Source organism: Halichoerus grypus, chromosome 1 (assembly GCF_964656455.1).
Source record: "Halichoerus grypus chromosome 1, mHalGry1.hap1.1, whole genome shotgun sequence".
NCBI classification, from domain to species: Eukaryota; Metazoa; Chordata; class Mammalia; order Carnivora; family Phocidae; genus Halichoerus; species Halichoerus grypus.
In genome coordinates this window covers 64,722,824-64,744,143 of record NC_135712.1, presented here as the reverse complement: position 1 = coordinate 64,744,143, position 21,320 = coordinate 64,722,824, and the positions used below count along the sequence as shown (strand labels likewise).

At 38.8% G+C, this 21,320-nt stretch overlaps 1 protein-coding gene across 6 annotated transcripts in view; it reads right to left on the bottom strand.

Annotated features, from left to right (window-relative positions):
* The window catches only part of LOC118547977 (uncharacterized), a 38,266-nt gene that overhangs the window by 11,996 nt on the left and 4,950 nt on the right, over positions 1-21,320 (bottom strand). Inside the window, exons 2-6 of one of the 6 annotated variants that reach the window (XM_078066467.1) lie at positions 18,507-18,700; positions 16,973-17,190; positions 15,655-15,707; positions 11,132-11,302; positions 9,646-9,930 (exon numbers count right to left, since the gene is read on the bottom strand). In XM_078066467.1, coding sequence (XP_077922593.1) covers positions 9,646-9,930; positions 11,132-11,171 — 325 coding nt within the window. In that variant the 5' untranslated portion in view covers positions 11,172-11,302; positions 15,655-15,707; positions 16,973-17,190; positions 18,507-18,700. Of the gene's footprint in view, positions 1-8,405; positions 9,931-11,131; positions 11,303-15,654; positions 15,708-16,972; positions 17,191-18,506; positions 18,701-21,320 lie in introns of those variants that run through there. The other 5 variants (XM_078066462.1, XR_013445425.1, XM_078066463.1 and 2 more) reach the window with 5 other exon arrangements.

The window sequence follows — 21,320 nt, the reverse complement described above, 5'->3', positions numbered from 1 at the left end:
TGTATTCCATTTTACCTTAGCCACCCTCTCCATGGTTAGAGCTTAGATTTTATCATTAGCAATAACCACAATGACTCTATTATCTCAACTTCAAGCACTGAAACTCTCCAACCATTACCTTCTACCCTGCTCACTATCTCTAGTACTGGACTCGAAAAATTATTTGGCTGCCATTAGGACCTAGAACCCAATGATTCTACCACATTCTCACTGTCTTTTCCCTTGCCTCACATCCCTTACCCTTTCTAACCCAGCTTAGATTCCCTGACAGAGTATATCATCACTTGCTAGCACATATCTGTCTTCCTTTGTCATACTGCACGGCAAAATCCCAACATCTGGCTAACCCTACTCTCCTCCCTTTCTGTGCCCACACACAAGAACTGAATGTGAACACACAACCACACTAAGTATTCTCACTTTAAATTTACTACCATAAACCTCAAACGTAACTTCAGTGCTGCCCAGGAAGCCCGTTATGTTTCTTTATAGTTATTCTCATCTCCTCTCCTAGATGACTATTTCATTCTTTCTCCTCACACCTCCAATACCATCATTCTTAGCGCCACATATTCAGCCGATAATTTGCCTCCTATTTCACTAAGAAAATTAGAAGCAAGCAGAAGAGAATTTCTACAAGCTCCCACTACCACAGTATTCACTTTTCTCATCCGTGCCCATGTACTCTGCCTTACTCCTTTTACATAATCTTACCTTGACAAACCCTTCTACATGTGCAGACCCCATCCCTCTGCCTACTGAGAGACATTCCTCAGTAATTCTTCCCCCTCTCCTACATCAACTTTACCCTATCCATTTCAACATATCAACATACAAACATGCTGTTATTCCTCTCATCTAATAAAAGAAAAAGTGAAACCCTATAACTTTCTCGGTTAACACACATTTCTCTGCTGCTCCCCTCCAAAGCAAACTATCCTCTGTGTTAGCTCTCCAGTGATCTATTCTTAGTCCTCCAAAGCTACCCATGTTCCTTCTCTCAAATGACCTATTCTTAGTCCTCCTCTTATTGATTTGTGTGCAGCTTTTGACACAAGTGATCACTTCTTCCTCCCTGAAATATTTTCTTCATTTGGCTTCCAGGTCACAACACATTCTTAGTTCCCCTTCTATTTTACTGTCCTCTCCTTCTCATTTTCCTTTGCTGGTTTCTCTTCATCTCCCTGAACTATACATGTTGGGGGGGTCCCAGGGTTCAGTCCCTGGACCTCTACTCTTTTCTGTCTTTGACTGCTCCCTTGTAAGCCCATCTAATCTTATTATTTGAAATACCATCTTATGTTAACAACTCTCAATTGTATGTTTCAGCCTGGACTTCTCTCCAAAACTCCAATTTCATATCCAACCTTCAACTCAACATGGCCCCTCAATTGTCTGAAATGGGCATCTCTAACTTAATACATCCCAAACCAAACTCCAGACTTCCTGATCACAGTAAATGGTGACTCCACTCTCCCAGTTGCTCAGGGCAAAAAACTAGTCATCACTAACTTCTCTCTTTCCCCACACACCCATCATCTAATCTGTCAGCAAATCCTACCTGCTCTGCCTTCAAAAATATGTACATAACCCATTCTCTTCTCACCACTTCCACTACTACCATCTTGGACAAGTCATCATCTTTTCCTACCTGGATTACTATAACAATCTCCCAACTGGTCACCCTGCTCTCTTCCTGTCTCTCTTGGGTTTTCTCTCAAAACTGGCCAGAAAGATACATTTAAAATATATGTCAAGTCATTTTACTCCTCTGTTGAAAATTTTCCAATAGCTTTCCATCTCTTTTCATAGTATGAACAAAAGTCAAAACGCTTACAATGGCCTACAAAGCACCATGCATTCCAGCCTCCTGTTATCTTTCTGATATGATCTCTTACACTCTTCTCATATTCTCTCCATTCCAACAAGTAGCCTCCTTGCTGTTCCTCAAATCCATCAGCCCTTGACCATCCCAAGGCCTGGCTCCCTCACCTCCTAAAATTTAGCCTCTCAGTAAGGTTTTCTCTGGACAGCCTACGTAGAATCACAACCCTCCTTCCTTCCCCCCCTCCACTCTCCTTTTTCCAATCTGCTTTCCCTGCTTTATTTTTCTCTATATGACTCTTCACCATCTGATATACTACATATTTACTTTATATTGAAATGTACACACAGAAAAGTGTATGCAAGTATACAGCTCAATTAATTTTCACAGACTGAATACAACCATGTAACCAGCACCCAGACCAATGAACAGAATATTACCAACACCTCCAGATACTCCTCATGCTCTCTCTTAGCCACCATTCCCCTTTCACACTCCAAGGGTAAGCATTATTCTAATTTCTAACATCATAGACTAATTTTGCCTATTTTTGTATTTCATATAAGTGGACTCATACAGTGACATACTACATATTTTAATGATCTATTTATTTACTGCCTATTTCACCCCACTACTAGCATGTAAGCTCTCTGCAATGACTTGGCTGAATGAAAAACTAAACACAGTCTAAAAACCATGAGAAGTCAGTCAGCTGAAAGTGACTGCAATAGCCATGTGTTGAAAACTAGCCAGCTATGAGGGTGGAAAAATAGGCAGAGCCAGATCTCAAAGGGCTTTATACAAATAAGTCCATGAAGGGAGTTAGAAAGGAAGAAAGGTAAAATGTAGGAGCCTTCTAGGCATTTCCAGGACACCAGGCATTTTTAGGTGTTGACATTTAGGGGGACACAAAACAGGGATTTCTTTGAAGTCAGCTTATTAATAACTTTTTGTAGTGTCTCAGAAAAGAGTCTGTGGCCCCCACTGTAATGGTCAAAGACCTCTAACAATTTCTGAATATGTGGGAAAGGCTTAATAGTCTGAGGAATAAGTAACCCCCACTTTTTTTCCCCCTTTAAGGGAAAGGACAACTCAAAATAAGACATCTAAATCTCTGAGTCTGTCTAATTATCCTTGTTTTACTGGAATGGAGCAAGGAGACAGCAGCTCTGCTTTCCTAACCTGCTGTCCATGACTTTGAGGAGATGGCACTCCATCTCATGGGGATGGATAGGCCAGAGATGCTTTGAGTGTCTTTACCTTCCTTGGGGCTCATGCCCTCTATCAGGGGTTCTTGAACTCAAGAGTGGGTCAGAACCACCCAGAGGCCCGTTAAAACACAAATTGTTAGGCCTACCCCCAGAGTCTTTGATTCAGTAGGTCTTGGGTGGGGCCTGGAAATCTGCATTTCCAAGAAGCTCCCAGGTGGTGCCAATGTTGCTGGTCTGGGTGCTGCTTGAGAACCATCACCCTACTCAATACTATCCTCCTAAACCAGGTGAGGAGGCCCTCCGCATGCTCCTGCTGCACCCAATTTCTCTCCATCGTAATTCCTTCATCCTGCAGTGTGCACTCATTTAATCTGTGTCTTCCCCACTAACCTGTCCACAGCACAAAGGGCAGGAACCAGTCTTGTTTATCTTCGTGGTGCAGTGCCAATGTCTGGGACCAACAAAGCATTCTACTGATACTTGTTGAATTAATAGATGAATGACTCCAATTGGCTTCCCAAAGACACAGAACAATAGGAGAGGAAGGGGCCTCCAAAAAACATGGTTCCAGCTCCCTCTCTTCTACAGATAAGCACAGAAAGCATGAAAGAGTGATAGTTCTTTAGTTTCTTCTTTCTGTTCTTCCAGTGAGGTTTGGATGCTCCATCCCCACCATCTCTGAGCTTCAGCTTCCCCATCAATTAGATATAGGTTTGCCAGATAAAATACAGGACACTCTGTTAAATTTGAATTTTAGATAAATAACAAATAATATTTTGGCCATATGTAGCGATGTTTGTTGTTTATCTAAAATTCAAATTTAACTGGGCATCCTCTATTTTTATTTACTAAATCTGGTAAACCTACTTACATGTGGATAATAATATGACTTACCTCATTTGGTTCCCACAATGATTAAATAAGCAAATATATGTAAAACCCTAGGACAGCAACTGAAACCAAGTAAGAGTTCTATTTAAATATTCGCTATTATGTTTATTGTACCCATAGAACACACACCCGCACGCACACACACACCTGGCTAGAGATTCAATGCCTTTTTTTCATTAAACTACTCTAGTTTTGAAAAACTTTTAAATGATATTTTAAAATCTTGATGTTTTAATTTATGACTATGACATTTTATTATCTCCTCCATAAATACCATGAAAAACAAATCAGTATCTATTTTATAAATGTCCTTTAAATCATTAAGGCCAAAATAAAATCTCTTAATCTTTTCCTCTTAGGGTAAGCTTCTAATTATTTGATCTTTTACTATATGAATCTGTTTCTCTTCTGTGAAGCCTGTTTAATTCCTCCATTTTGTATTTTTTCTTTAGTTAGGAAAATATATATTTATTATTATAAACTCATAGGAAAAAAACTATTCTTTCTTCTTGCATTATTGTCTGAATTTTCCATAATCAGTACATATTTAAAATAAAATAAACATGCTTTTTTTTGGAGTTTCCTTTTCTTGTTTTGTCTTTTTATACTCAATTATGCCTGATAAGGTTATTTAAACAGATTTTCATGATTTTTATGTTAAATTTTGCCCATTATTAGTCAGTGATTTTATGACTCTGGAGCAAAGTATAAAGGACACAATCTATAATCCTACCCTCTTAAAAACAAACATTCTTAATATGTTAGAAGTAATAAAAATAAAAACAAGAACATTTTTAATGACAATAACACCTAACATTTATTGTTAATGTACTATGTCCAGGAACTATGCTAGGAAATTTAACTTTATTAAATTTTTTAATCCTCACAAGAAATACCATGAAAAAGATACAATTATTATCAATCCTCGATCTTTTCTACTCTGGTTGCTGGATGATTGCTCCACTGAACGTTTCTTGCTAAGATCATGAAAGATCTGCAAGCCACTAAGTGAGATAAACATTTTCTGTCTTTATCTAACCTGTCAATACATGTTGCCTTCTCTCCCTCCATGCCTCTGTCCCTCTCTCTTGTCTTCCCTTCTTTCCTCTTTTTCTCTTCCTCATTTTTTTCTCTTCTCTTTCTTCCTTGCAGTAGGATAGGCTTGAGCCATTACACCCTTCAACAATACAACAGTAACAAAATTATACTAAAGTTGACTCCACTTCTCTAGTGTGTCACATAGCGGTGTTTTTTCTCTCCAAGTTCACTTAACCTCAGGGCCTCCACATTTTACTTCACATTTTTAAAAAAGTAAACTTTAAATAAATGGAAAGGTATCGTATATTCATGGGTCAAAATCTTAATATTGTAAAGATGGCAATGCTATCCAAATTAATCTACATATTCATTGCTATCCCTATCAAAATCTCACCTTGCTTTTGATCAGATGTTGACATGCTGGTCATGAAATTCATATGGAAAGGCAAGGTTCTACAGAATAGCCAAAACAACTTTGAAAACAAAGAACAAAGTTACGAACAAACAAAGAAAAAAAAGAGAGAGACAAAAAACAAACTCAAATACAGAGAACAAACTGGTGGCTGCCAGAGGGGAGGTGGGTGGGGGGATGGGTAAAAAAATAATAAAAGAACAAAATTGGAGAATTGGCACTTCACATTTTCAAAGCTTATTAAAATGTGATGAAATGAGAACTCAATAACAGAATGAAATTTAGGAAATAAAATGTATGTGGAAATTAAACAACATAATCCTAAATAACCAATAGATCAAAGAAGAAATCTCAAGGAAATTAGAAAATATTTTGAGAAGAATGAAAATGAAAGCATAACATACCAAAATGTATGGGATGCAGCTAAGTCAGTGCTCAGAGGGATTTACTACTGTAAATGCCCACATTAAAAAAAAAGAAAGAGAGGTACCTGGGTGGCTCAGTCAGTTAAGCATCTGACTCTTGATTTCAGCCCAGGTTGTGATCTCATGGCTGTAGGATCGAGCCCAGCATCTAGCTCTACACTCATCAGGGAGTCTGCTTGAGGGGCACCTGGGTGGCTCAGTCATTAAGCGTCTGCCTTCGGCTGGGGTCGTGATCCCAGGGTCCTGGGATCAAGCCCCACATCGGGCTCCCTGCTCTGCGGGAGGCCTGCTTCTCCCCCTCCAACTCTCCCTGCCTGTGTTCCCTCTCTCGCTGTGTCTCTCTCTGTCAAATAAATAAAATCTTTAAAAAAAAAAAAGGGGGGGAGTCTGCTTGAGATTCTCTCTCTCTCTCCTTCTCCCTTCTGTCCCTCTCCCTGCTTGAGTTCTCTCTCTCTCTCTCCTTCTCCCTTCTGTCCCTCTCCCTGCTCGAGTTCTCTCTCTCTCTCAAATAAATAAATCTTTAAAAAAAATATAAAAATAAAAAAGAGGAAAGATCTTAAATCAATAACCTAACCTTCAACCTTAAGTTACTAGGAAAAGAAAACCAATCTAAACCCAAAGCAAGCACAAGGAAGGAAATAGTAAAGACTGGAGTGAAATAAATGAAATAAAGCATAGGAAAGCAATAGAGAAAATAAACAAACCCAAAATTTGAAGAATTAAAGAATTAACACCAATCCTTCACAAAGTCTCCTCCACTGAACACAGACAATAAGGGAACACATTTCAACTTATTCCATGAGGCCAGTATTATCCTGATACCAAAACCAGACAAAGACATCACAAGAAAACTACAGACCAATATCTTTTATAAATATAGATGCAAAAATCTTTAATAAAATAGCTGCAAACAGAATCCAATAACATATAAAAAGGATTATATACCATGGTTAAATGTGATATATTCCAGGAATACAAGGTTAATTCAATATGCAAAAATCAGTGTAATATACCATATCAACGGAATCAAGGACAAAGATAACACAATCATCTGAATAGATACAGGAAAAGCATTTGGCAAAATCCTAAATTCATTCATGATAAAAACACTCAGTAAACTGGTAATATAAGACAACATTTTCAACCTGATAACAGTCCATCTACAAAAAATCCACAGCTACCACCACACTTAATAATTAAAGAATGAATGCTTTGTCATTGAGATCAGGAACAAAACAAGAATGTTTACTCTCACTTCTGTTCAGCATTGTACTGGAGGTTCTAGTCAGGCCACTTAGACAAGAGAATGAAAATAAGTAATCCAGATTAGAAAGGAAAAAAAAACTATATCCATAGATAACCTGATTTGTATACAGAAAATAGGACGGAATCCATAAAAATTACTATTACAACTAATAAATAAATTCAACAAGGTTGCAAGAATCAAAATCAACAAACAAAAATCAGTTGTATTTCTTTACGCTAGCAAAGAACATTCCAAAAATAAAATTGAGAAAACAATTGCATTTGGAGAGCATCAAAAAGAATAAAATACCTAGGAATAAATTTAACAAAATAAGTACAAAACTTATACATTGAAAACTACAAAACATCATTGAAAGAAATTAAGACCTAAATAAATGGAAAGACATCTATGTTCATAGATTAGAAGACAATATTGTTAAGATGGCAGTACTCCAAAAATTATGTATAGATTCAACACAATCCCTATCAAAATCCCAGATGCCTTTTTTTGCAGAAATTGAGAAGTCAATCCTAAACTTCATATGGAAATGTCAAAACAAGAATAGCCCAAACAGGGGCACCTGGCTGGCTCAATTGGTGGAGCATGGAACGCTTGATCTCAGGGTCGTGAGTTCAAGCCCTACATTGGGTGTGGGGCCTACTTAAAATAAAATTTAAAAAAAAAATCTTGAAAAAAAAAAAGAGCCAAACAATCTTGAAAAAGAAGAACAAATTTGGAGTACTGACATTTCCATGTGTCAAAATTTACTAAAAAACTATACCAATCCAGACAGTTTGGCATGGCATAAGGACAGATACATAGTTCAGTGGAATAGAATTGAGAGTCCAGAAATAACCCCTATATTTATGGTCAGGTGATTTTTTTTTAAGATTTTATTTATTTATTTGACAGAGAGAGACACAGCGAGAGAAGGAACACAAGCAGGGGGAGTGGGAGAGGGAGAAGCAGGCTTCCCGCCAAGAAGGGAGCCTGATGTGGGGCTCAATCCCAGGACCCTGGGACCATGACCTGAGCCGAAGGCAGACGCTTAACAACTGAGCCACCCAGATGCCCCGGTCTGGTGATTTTTGACAAGGAAGTCAAGACAATTCAATGGAGAAAGAATAGTATTTTCAATAAGTGGTCCTGGGAAGACTGAATATCTCCACATAAAAAATTATGTTGGACCCCTATCTCATATCATACACAAAAATTAACTTAAAATGGATCATAGACCTGAATATAGTAGCCAAAATCATAAGACTCTTAGAAGAAAACACAGCAGTAAATCTTTGTGTTCTTGGATTAGGCAATTATTTCCTAGATATGACACCAAAAGCACAAATGACAATAAAAATAGATAAATTGGACTTTATAAAAATCAGAAACTTCACTGCTTAAAAAGACATCATCAAGAAATGAAAAGATAACCCACAGAAGGGGAGGAAGTATTTGCAAACCATACATTGGATAAGGGACTGGTATCCAAAATATATAAAGAAGTCTTACAACTTAACAATAATAAGATAACTCATTTTTTTCATGGGCAAAGGATTTGAATGGATATTTCTTCAAAAAAGATATACAAATCACCAATAAACACATGGAAAGATGCTCAACATCATTAGCCATCAGAGAAATACAAATCAAAACCACAATGAGATATTACTCATATCCATTAGAATGACTAAAATTAAAAAAAAAACAATAATGAATGCTGACAAGGATGCTGAGAAATTGGAACCTTCATTGGTGGGAGTGTAAATGGAGCAGCTACTTTGGAAAACATCCTGGCAATTCCTCAAAAGGTTAAAAATAGTTACCATATGATCCAGCAATTCCACTCCTAGGTATAACCAAGATAAATGAAAACATACATTCACACAAAAATTTGTACACCAATGTTCATAGCAGCATCATTCATTGTAGCCAATAGATAGAAACAACCCAAATTTCCATCAACTGATTAATGGATAAGTAGAATATGGTATAGCCATACAATGGAATATTATTCAGCAATAAAAATAAATGAAGTACCAGTACATGCTACAACATGATGAACCTTGAAAACATCATGCTGAATGAAAGATGTCAGTTACCACATATTGTATGATTCCATTTACATGAAAGGTCCAAATAGGCAAATCTATATCATCAGAAAGATGGTTAGTGTTTGCCTATGACTAGGGGATGTGGTGATAGGAATGGAGAGTGACTGGTGATAGATATGGGGTTTCTTTTTAGGGTAATGAAAATGTTCTAAAATTAGATAGTGGTGATGGACGAACAACTGAATATACTAAAACAATGAATTGTACATTTTAAATGGGTAAATTTTATGGCATGTGAGTTATATTTTATAAAAATGTTTAAAAAGATTTTTTAAAGTATAGCTTTTTTTGGACTATAAAGATAATATATGTTCATTATAGAATGTTGCATAAGACAGACAAGTACAGAGAAGAAAATAAAAATTGTCTATAATCCTGTCATGCAGAAATAACAAGTAACTGTTACTACTACTTCTAATTATTATTATTATTATTATTTTACTTCCTTTCTTTGTGGTGAAATACACCCTGCTTTCACTCACTTACTTGGGTATTTGTGGATGATTCTGAAGGGCTGGTTGTTCACATCTGTCTCTGTTATGCAGCAGACATGTTTCTCATCTAACTTGACAGGGTATTTCAGGACAGACAGCACCCTGTGGAAGCCATTCATCTGCTCCTCCAGGACCTCCACGGTACTGTGGTTGCTCAGGTCCCTCTCTGCTGGGTCAAGCCAGATCACATTAGGCATGAGGTACCAGCCCTTAGAGATGCACATTGCCACGTCCTCATCATCAATCCTATCAAACTGCACCTGGGGCATTTCAAAGTCTGGCTGGAAAAAATAACAAAATAATTAGTTCCTTTTTTATTTCAGCCTCGGGAGGATCAAGCTGGCAGAAATCTTGCCCTGAGATTTTACATTACTCCTTCTGGAGGCAACAGATCTTGAGGTTCACCATAGTTAAATTTTTGATTTAGAGACTGAGAGAAAATCACAATACACATTTGCTCCTGTCCTGAGGTCTCACCTACCACTGCTGTATTTACTTGTGGAATCCTGCCCTCTTCTCAGCTTCACTGCAGACTCTCAGCTGACCTCAGACACCCTGCTGAGAACTACAGAAGATAACAAATGGTTCTCACCACCATCTTCCCATCTCTTCCAGCTCTTTCTCCAGAGGGATTCTGCCATGCCTCCCTCTACCCGCAGATCTCTGGTGGGGAGAAGACCACTCTCCATGTAATCCCTAGAAGGGTGAGAATTCCTGGGGCATTATGGAGATCCATTGGTCCAATCCCACGTCTTAACAGTGAGAAAATGAAGCCTAGAAAAGCTAAATGAGTTGTCAGAGTCATCCAGAATTAGAACTTGGGCCTCCTAATTCCCAGTGTTGGGCTATTTTCACTAAACCACACTTCATATCTCAGGGTTTTCACAGAGGAGAATTATGTTATGTAACATTTTGGGTTTTCAGTGTTATAATTGATTTGGTGAGTCTGGGCTAAGGCCATTGCATTGTGGGGGGGGGGTTTGTATACGTATTCTGTTTGTTTGTTTGAATGAATGGGTAATATAGACAGGTGCAGATATAGCAACTTTGGTCCAGAGCAGTATTTTCAGCTAAGATGAACTGACAGTGCAAATACCTGATCTCATGATGGATATGAGAAGAGCCTATAATAACTTGTGAAGAGAAAAACTGAGAACACCAGAAGAGGAAACTTAAAATGTATCCCTATAAACAGAGACAGAGCTTGAAACCAAGTTAATCCAATAAATTCCATTACCTTCTACTATTAGCTTAATTGTACTTTTGCCTCTTTCATTTGGTGTGATGGCTGAGCCCTTGTAGATGGCTTCATCCATGAAATCCACATTTCTTAGTAAAAGTGCTAGAGTCCCCTCAGAAATTTCAGCCCAATCCACAGAGACTCTTCCCTCATACAAGAGTTCTGATCCTCTAGTTGGTCAGTGTTATTATGACAGCGGTAAACCAACTTGGGGAAAACTTCAAAAAAATCATAGTACCTGAGAAAGTGGTAATATGCCTTATCATCTTCCACCTCATAGTCCTCTTTGATGTCTTCTCTTTCCCAAGAAAACTCAAGATTTTCTATGCCCTCCACAAAGGAGAAATGGCAGGAGAGGGTAACATCAGGGGAAGGGTGGACCCGTAACTCTTCTGGAGACACTGAGAATCTCAAAGAAGAAATGAAGTTAGTAAAATATTTATAAAGGCCAGTGGATGCTGTATCAGGTAGGCTTTAATAACAGATAAAACAAATCATCCTAGCTATTTCAAGCAGTAAGGAATTTAGTACAGAGAATTAGATGTTTACAAAATCATTGGAAGGCTGGAGGAACGGGCCCAAAGTAGGGCATAGAAGGTAAGACTTGCAGTGTGCGTGTTCTGTCCTTCCTCACATTATGCTGGGCTCAGGACAGCACTTCAGAGTTGGTCTGCCAGTGGAGATGCTGTCTCTGCCACATCAGGAAGTTGGCAAATCAGGAAGTCATCACTGCAAATAGAGACTCCAGAGCCAAACTGCACCTGCTAGATTCACACTGGCAAAAGAAAGTGCATGCATGTTGCATGCACTATCACCATTCTCCCCACTTAAATGCAGTTTAATGCTCGAGCAAATGTATCTGGCAGAGTTTAATTCATCCTCAGAACCCAAACTGCAAAGCAATCTTGGAAATGTAGTTTTTTAGTCTCTAGTCTCAGCAAGCCAGGAAGGCAAATCAGAAAGAGAGAAACAGATTTTTGGTAAGTCGGTCTATTCTACCTGCCACAAATACATACTGGTTTGGGCAGAGTATTCATGAGTAGGAGCTGAGGGCTCTGAGGAATACAGCCACGCACTCGGTATTATTCATGGAATCATTACATGGAATACACTCCTGATATGTTAGAGCTGGAAGAAGGCTTAGAGATTATCCGATTCAATCTTTTCAAAACCATTTTTTTCTAAAGCCCTCCTCAGAAGTTGTCACTGACAGCCAGGGGAAGACCAAATCAGTGAGACTTCCACTCCACCAATTCAATCAGAACCATCCCTAATTTACTTTATAAAGGAGGATAGAGGATAGTGTTTGATATAATGAGGTGAGATGAAATAGAAGAAAAAAATAGGTGAAGCACCAAGGGAAAATCCAAATGGTGAAAGTTCATAGGCAAGGAAGCTTCCAAGCCATCCACCCAGCAAAAAAGCAGCCAAAGAGATATGCAGTAGGGTACATTCCAGCTGAAAAATAGATGCAATCTGCTCATTCATCAGTAGCAATCATGTGGCTCTTCGTGGGGCTGGGCATAGACTGTCCCCAGAGTGCAGAGACCATATCTTAACCATCCTTTTTCACCAGTACCTAGCACAGGACTTGAAGCAGTTAAAAAAATATCCAGTGTGATTTTTTGTGCGAATGTGACTGGGTCACAGGGGTGCCCAGGTATTTGGTCAAATATTATTCTGGGCATGTCTTTGAAGGTATTTTTGGATGAGGTCAATATTTGAATAGGTAAACTAAGTTGACGGCCCTCTCTAATGTGGGTGGGCCTCAACCAAATCAGTCAAAGGCCTGAATGGAACAAAAAGGCTGACCCTCCCTCGAGTAATAGGGAACTGCAGTCTGGCTGTTTGAGCTGGACTTCAAACTGAAACATAGGCTCCTTTTGGGTCTTAAGCCTTCAGACTTGGACTGGAACCATACCATCACTTTCCTGGGTCTCCAGCTTGCCTACCGCAGAGATCCGGGGACTTCTCACCTCCATAATCACATGATCTCTTCATATAGATTTTGTTTGTTCTGTTGCTCTGAGAATTCTGACTAATACATTAGGTGACATTTAAGTGTTTACAATGCGTCAGACATATTCTAAGAGATTTTCTTGAATTTAATTCATTTAATCTGCACACTAACACGGAGGTAGTTACTATTATTATCCCCAGTTTACTACTGAGAAAACCAAGGCCCAGTGGGGTGAAGTAAGGTGCTCAGGGACACACAGCTAGTAAGTGGTAGAGCTATGATTCAAACCCAGGCAGTCTGGCTCCACAGCCCTCCATCTGAACTGTACTCTTCCGTCTAACCATAGACACTCATCCTAAACTTGAGGAATGAATCGACTAATTAAATAAGTGAATGAATATAAAGGAAGACAGATGAGAATAGAAATAAGAAGGCAAGGAGAAACAACCTGCATAACCTTCAGAAGGATGGATATGCATATAAAACATAAAATGTTTTCTTACTCAAATTGTTATTTGTCTGATGTGGTTACAATCAAGAATCAGTGGATTAGGGGCGCCTGGGTGGCTCAGTCGTTAAGCGTCTGCCTTCGGCTCAGGTCATGATCCCAGGGTCCTGGGATCGAGTCCCACATCGGGCTCCCTGCTCTGCGGGAAACCTGCTTCTCCCTCTCCCACTCCCCCTGCTTGTGTTCCTGCTCTCGCTATGTCTCTCTCTGTCAAAAAATAAAATCTTTAAAAAAAAAATTAAAAAAAATTAAAAAAAAAAAAGAATCAGTGGATTATAGTTATTAAAAAATTCCTGTCTGAAGATTTGTAAATCTAAGTTCTAGTTTTGTTTTTGCTTTTTTTTTTGTTTTATTTTTTTGTTTGGTCGTTTGTTTTTTAGGAAGCTCCACGCCCATCGCAGAGCCCACCGTGGGGCTCAAACTCATGACGCTGAGATCAAGACCTGAGCTGAGATCAAGAGTCAGATGCTTAACCCACTGAGCCACCCAGGCACCACCTATGTTCTAGTTCTAAGTCCCCCTTACTAGTCATTTGGCAATGGGCAAGTCACTTATTCTCTCTGAGTTAGTTTCCTAGTGTATAATTATGATAAAAATACCTGCCCTGGGGCTATTACAAAATACCTTGGAATCTCAGGGGCTGTTTTTATATGACATGGCTCAGTAATTTTCCAGAGAGACAGAAAGAGTGGACCAGATGGGTGGATACCTTAGTAAACTGCCCCTCTTCCCAATCTCTCATAAAAATACATAGCTTACTCATGAGAGGTCCTTAATTCTAGCTTCTCAGGTTATACCCAGGAGCTCTTGCTGCAGCTGAACCCCTTCTGGTCCCAAGGGAAAGGGTCTCAGACTCAGGAATCTCAAGACTCTAGCCAAAGAACCATGAAACACAATCTACTAATGATGTAATTGGTAATATAAAAGCCAACCTCTGACTGATGTGTCTGCAGATGGTGCTACTTAAATCTGAATCACTCTTTTGTCTATTTCAATCTGTGATCTCTAGACCATTGTATCTTTAGCTTCCCAATGCCTAAGAACCTGGGCAAAAGCTCAGCAAACAGCTAATAATGTGAGAAAACACTTTCAAAACTGTAGAAAGGTATGTCTAAAGCACTTACTATAGTACCTAGTACACAGTATTAGGCTAACAATATTGTTATAAAATGTAAGATATTATTAGAACTAATACACCTTTCTCTTTCTCACCTACATACACACTCATTCTTTTATCTGGTTGGGTTTTTCTTGGCTGTGAGCGGATTGCCTCCCTACACACAAACACACAGTAACCAAGCATCAAAAGAAAAGAGCCAGTAAATGTAATCTGGATGGACCAGGCCTTGCACTAACTCTAAACAGATCCCTGGAGCTTGAGGATGTCTTCAAGCTGCTGCTACCTTTGGCAGAACTGCCGCAAGTTCCTAAGAGATGGCCTATGCCTGAAAACTGTAAATATGTTCTATCACTTTGTGAAAAAGTTTTATTGCAGGTTTTGGATACATGTGCTCCTATAAAGCATTTTTGCATAGATACTTTTGGTTAGTTGAATTACATTAACAGTTTCAACTCTGTACATTGTCCATCCCAATATTTCTAAAGAATTGAGAACGAAGAATTATAAAAACCCTGCGTTGACTGCCCATCCAGATTTTTCAGGACAGGCCTGATTTCAAATATTCTGTGATACTATACCCTAAATCGACCCTGTCAGAGTCACTTGAACTGGGGAGGAATATCTAGATATTTTTGTTTTGGTTAGAGAAGTTCAAATCATAGGTGTGAATAACTGTAATTATCTAACATGAACTCAAATGGACAAACCAAATTGGGAGGGAGGGTTCTCATTTAAAAAAAAATAAACACTTTTTGGGGCACCTGGGTGGGTCAGTCGGTTAAGCGGCTGCCTTCAGCTCAGGTCATGATCCCAGGGTCCTGAGATTGAGCCCCACGTCAGGGCTCCCTGCTCAGCGGGGAGCCTGCTTCTCCCTCTCCCCACGGCTCGTCCTCTCTCTCTATCTCTCTGTCTCACTGTCTCTGAAATAAATAAATAAAATCTTTAAAAAAAATGTTTTACAATTTGTGCCTGTTAGATTTTCCCATCTGTCCTTCAACATTACCTGTGAAACAAATATAGCATTGTTATTCCCATTTAACAAATGAAAAGACTGAGGTTCAGAGAGATTAAATCATTTGCTTGGTTTTTTAAAATCTCCAAATCCCTATTTTCCTCACTATTCTCAATGGTGTTTCAGAAATACCCACAAAGTTTTTTTGAAAAGTGACTCACCCGCATCATGAACTAGCAGCAGCAGGTTGACAATCACCAAAAAGAAAGACATTCTGATAAAAAGAAAGGTAGAAAATTTGTCTCAGCCTAGAAAGAGTATGGGCCAGCATAACCCAGCCACGCCCTGCTGCGCCTGAGGAAGGCCTCACAGGCACCCCCTCCAGGCTGCACACCCACCACACGTACTGTCAGCAGACAGGCGGCCGCACCTCAGCGTTCTATGTGGGATGCCCACTGAATCCTGGTCACTCAGGCTGATACTATGCATATTTGTCAGATTTGCTATAGGAACCTGGAAATCTATTTCTATAATGTGCAAATCTGTTTCTCTAGGTGAGTCACATTTGAATTCGTCTGGATCCGAGTCAGCCCTGAGATGATGTTTGAGGGGTCAGGGGCAGCTTCCCAACTGTTGCTGACCTTCTGGATGTTGCCAGGGGAAAGTTAGCAGTGGAGGAAGTATAACAGTAGATATGCAGGTGTGTCTGGGAAGTTATGGAGTGGTGCTTCCCAAACAGAGAAAAGTAACCAAGAGACAGTACTAAACCAGTCTGCCAAGGCAGGGTTGTACTTTAATAGGGATGGAATTAACAGGCCTAGGGCAGCTCTGGAAGAGGAAGGAGAAAGGGCTCAGGGAGCACTCAGTCCCTTTGAGAAGCCCTGACACAAATACACATCTCCATACAGGTGAACTCAATCTTATTCACTGGCTGGATCCAGTCTCCCTCTTTGGTCTCATCTCTCAAGATTCCCCCACAGTCCAAGTTCCACCAGTACCATCCCTAAGTCTTGGTGCTAACCCAACCCTCCTCACTTGGCACATCCCCCATCATCACCACCCTCACCTGCCCCTCCCCAAACCCATTTATCATTCAAAACTCTGCCCAAGTAGCACTTCTTCCCGAAGTCCTCCCTGATCCCAGTCCAGTTCATCATTCCCCCTTCTATGTTTTGAACATACTTTTGTCATTGCATAGATCACATTGTATAGCAATTATTTCTGTACATGTTCTTTTGTCCCTTACTATGTTGGAGAAAGAAAGAAAGGTAATATGATCATAACCTTTCAGCATACTATCCTGCCTCCTCTTCTTCCTATAATCTACTAAGGAGAAAAAAAATCTACCACAGTCCTCCAGGACTATGATACACCATACTAATAGCAACTATACATCGAATGCCTATGAATGACAAATTCGATCTTAAAAATAAGCCTATGAAGTAGATGTTATTATTGTTTCCATTGGACAAGTAAGGAAACTGAAGCATAGAGAGGGTAAATAATTCATCCAAGGTCATACAGAATCAAGACTCTCACCTTTCCAGTTAGCTGAAGTCTGTGCATGTCACCTAAATTCTGTCCTGACAAACCTCTGCAACTTCACCACACACTATGGGAAGTTCCACCACCCAGAGCATCCAGCAAGAGAACAGGAAGCTTGTCGACTGATGAAGCAGGTGGATTGTGGAATATTACAATAAGTCTCTTTCCTAGAGGCCTATTAGACTCTGGAGAATATGCACTCTGCGGATTGACTATTAACAGATACAGAAGAACAAGAGAATAAAGGAGCAGCCCTCGCCAGCCAATGACCAAATAAAACACTTCTGGGGTCAGTGGGACAAATGGAAAGATTCTCTACCAAGCTTATATATTCTAACTAGGAATATGACTAGTGAATGACAACAACCATTGATTCATAAAATATCTCTCTGTGGTATATGTAGTAAAAAATTTGAAAGACATATCTAAAATAATATAAAACTTAAAAGGCAATATGCAGCTAACAGCTACTAGAGCTATAGTCCAACAGAGAGAGGGAAAGAGAAAGAGACTGTAGACAAATGTCATGGAGAAAAAGTTATAGGAACACAATATGTCTTTTCAACTCAATAAAATTTCATTATATATTTCCAAGATATTTATTTCCAAGGAAAGTTTTTCATCATTAGGAAAGACATAAATCTTAAAGTCTTCCCAATTGCCCCACCCCCAGTAGATACAATCTTTGTTCCTCCCTACTTCCATTATATTTCATCCCTTTATATAGTACTCCCTCATTTAATAAAGCATATTTTCAGTGATTCTAATAGTAATACAGATTCATTGTAAAAACATATTTGAAAGAATAAAAAAGAATATTACAATCTCTTTTAAGTCCATCACCCAGACAATCACTATTAGCATTTTGGAATATTCTCTTTCAGTCTTTTATATGTGTACTTTTTAAGAGAACTCAGTTTGTATATACATTTTAGTGTCCAGCTTAATTTTCCTCATGACACTGTTTTGTGAGCATTTCTACATCACTAAAAATATTCTTACAACCTGGTCTACTTTATTTCATAGTTTTTTGTATGCATATCATATCACCCCTACTGGACTGTAAGTTCCTTAAGGGCTAGGGTGGGTTCTCTTTGTCTTCCATATGTCCATCATGGTGTTCCATATGTTTGAGGCGCCCATAAGTAATTTTAACACATAATCAAAATTAAATTGGATCCAGTGTTACAAAGTTTACTATATACAGGAAAGAGAAAGAAAAAAAAAAACCAGAAAAAAAGCAATTCATACCCTACTAAAGAAGAATATTAACTATACTGAAACAGAGAACTCCAATAGTGCACCCAGGTATTGCCTCTAGGGCTGGTACCCTTTGCACCTCTAATTTACAGAGAAACTATGAGAAGTCTATGAACGAGCTCTATGCAGAAACGTAACATGTAAAGGAACCAGATACAGTTGGAGTGGACACCTAAATGCTTCAGTCCCATTACCCTTCATTTGGCTCTCCAGTTCACAATCATAGCCAACAATCTCTCTAAACAGTCTGTTTATTGAAAGAGCTTACCTGTATCGCAGCTGGTCCCTCTTATCTTACAGGTGAGAAGACAGTGAGGAGGAGTCAGCATGTCTTTGAAAGGACAGTTGTGTGGTAGTCCCCAGGGAGAAGGCTCGGTGATACTGTTACTACCAAGATGTTGCAGCAAAAGGTCAGTAAAGAGCTCCATGAGACTTAATATTTCTAATAGCTGCATCTGTTGGCTAAAAAAGGAAGTGTTTGCAAAGGCATTATGGTGAAAGAGTGAAAACAAAAGAACACCATAACGTCCAATACTGGGGAATCATTCTGGGCCCATTTTAAGGAAAAAAAATCATTTTTGAAAAAGAATTAAATGACACAGAAAATGCTCACTATGTAATTTTTAGTGAAAAATAAAAATACAAAACAATATATGTTTACACGTATGTATGATTTCAACCTTGGAAGGAAATATACCAAAATGTTAACAGTGGTCATTCTGGATGGTGAGATTATGTGTGATTTTAGTTGTTTTTATTATATATTTCTGAATTTTCGGGCGCCTGGGTGGCTCAGTTGGTTAAGCGACTGCCTTCGGCTCAGGTCATGATCCTGGAGTCCCTGGATCGAGTCCCGCATCGGGCTCCCTGCTCGGCAGGGAGTCTGCTTCTCCCTCTGACCCTCCCCCCTCTCATGTGCTCTCTCTCATTCTCTCTCTCTCAAATAAATAAATAAAATCTTTAAAAAAAAATATATATATATATATATATATATTTCTGAATTTTCTATAGTGACCTTTTAGATTTACATTATGATAAATATGTTATAAGTGGAAAAAAAAAGGAAATGGACAGACAGAACTTACACACATAGTGTGGTGCAGAGAGTGAAGGTACAGGAAGGAAAGGAAAGGAAATTTAGTGTCTATCCTCTTAAGGATAAGTATGATTTGTATCTCCATTAACCTTTAAGCTCAAGTTCTATGGTGCCCAGCTTTTTATTAGGGTGCCTTTCCCCCACAGCACATGGATTACTGGGTCTGGGTCTGAATTAGGCTGCTCCGGAACAAGAGGAACAGGAACAAGAGGCCTCCTGCTGGGGATGGGTGCCAGAAGCAGCTTCGCCCTGGATCCCTCACCCCACCTGACCATATACGAAGCAGTTAGTTCCTCGCTTTGGATCTCCAGAACCTCTCAGTCCCTCCAATCACTTTTAGTGGCTGAGTGAAGAAAACACATATGAAGTTTCAAAATAAACTTGAAACTACATCCATTAACATGAACTGTTGAGCAACGTCTTTTTTTAAGCTCCTACAACATCTAGCATAGATTTGTTTTTTACATAGTATCCTCAATGAAATAACTATGAAATGGAACATAAAAGAGTGAAATAATTGTGATCTGTTTATATCACTTCTCTAACTCATGCTATAGGGCTTGAAGCTTGACATACATTTGACTTCCACTCTGACGCAGAGGAGGAACATCCTGACGATACCACAGTACCAAGAAACCAGGAAGAATACACTGTACTCAGATATAAGACTCTATATAAGGTGCTACTTTCCACAGACTACCCCAAGCCTGGCAGTCTTTTTATGTATGTCTACATGAGCTATAGGGAAATGGGATGTAGAGCTTCCAGAAAGAAAAGAATCAGAGATGGTCTCCTAACCTGGTATTCATACCTCTCCCACCATGATCTAAACCAATTTATCATTTCAAGCTTTACTCTTCCTTTACACCATATCATAACAGCACACCTTAGATTTGGGGGACAAAGTCACAATTTTAAATACTTTCTCCCATTATTCTCCAAAGTGTGGCAATACTTGGCTATTGTAACCATCAGCACAAAGCCAAACCAGACCCTTCACCTTTTCCCAGACATAGGCTGTAACTTCCTTCTTGTTTTTGTCATTCTTTCTCAAGAAATACCTTCTTCTTTTCCTTTCCTCCAATTCCATATACCTCATCCCATTTCTACCAAAAGCTTTCCTAATTGCAGCAGTCTGGAAAGGTGACTTTACTCTGAATTTTTATAGTATTTGGTTATGCATCTGTATGCCAGTTACCAAATGCTACTATTTCAGTAACTTTAGGTTTATAACAGTTTTATTGAGATAAAATTCATATACCATACAATTCATTTACTTAAAGTGTATATAATTCCATGGTTTTTACTATATTCACAAGTTGTACAACCATCATCACACTCAATTTTAGAACATTTTCATCACCCCAAAAAGAAACTGCGCCAAGCAGTCACTCCTCATTCCCTCCTCCCTCAGCCTCTGGCAGCCTCTAATGTAGTTTCTGTTTTTATAGATTTGCCTATTTTGGACATTTACTATAAATGGAATGACACGTTATATGGTCTTTTGTGACTTGTTTCTTTCACTTACATGTTCTCATAATGTTTTCAAAATTTATCCATTTTGTAACATGTATCAGCTTCATTTATTTTTATTGCCAAATAAAATTCCATTGTATGGATAACTACATTTTATTTGTCAATTTATCAGTTGAGAGAACTTTGGGTTGTTTCCATGTTTTAGCTATGATGAATAATGCTGCCATGAACATCTGTGTACAAATTTTTGTGTGAACATGTTTTCTGTTCTCTTGGATCTATACCTAGGAGTGGAACTGCTGGGTTACATGGTAATTCTTATTTTCATTAGCCTTTTGAGGAACTACCAGACTGGTTTCCAAAGTAATTGCACCATATTATATCCCCAGCAGCAGTGTAGGAGGGTTCCAACTTCTCTACATCCTCACTAGCACTCATTATTTTTTGGTTTTAGCCATCCTAGTGGGTGTGAATGGTATCTCTTCATAGTTTTGATTTGCATTTGCTAAT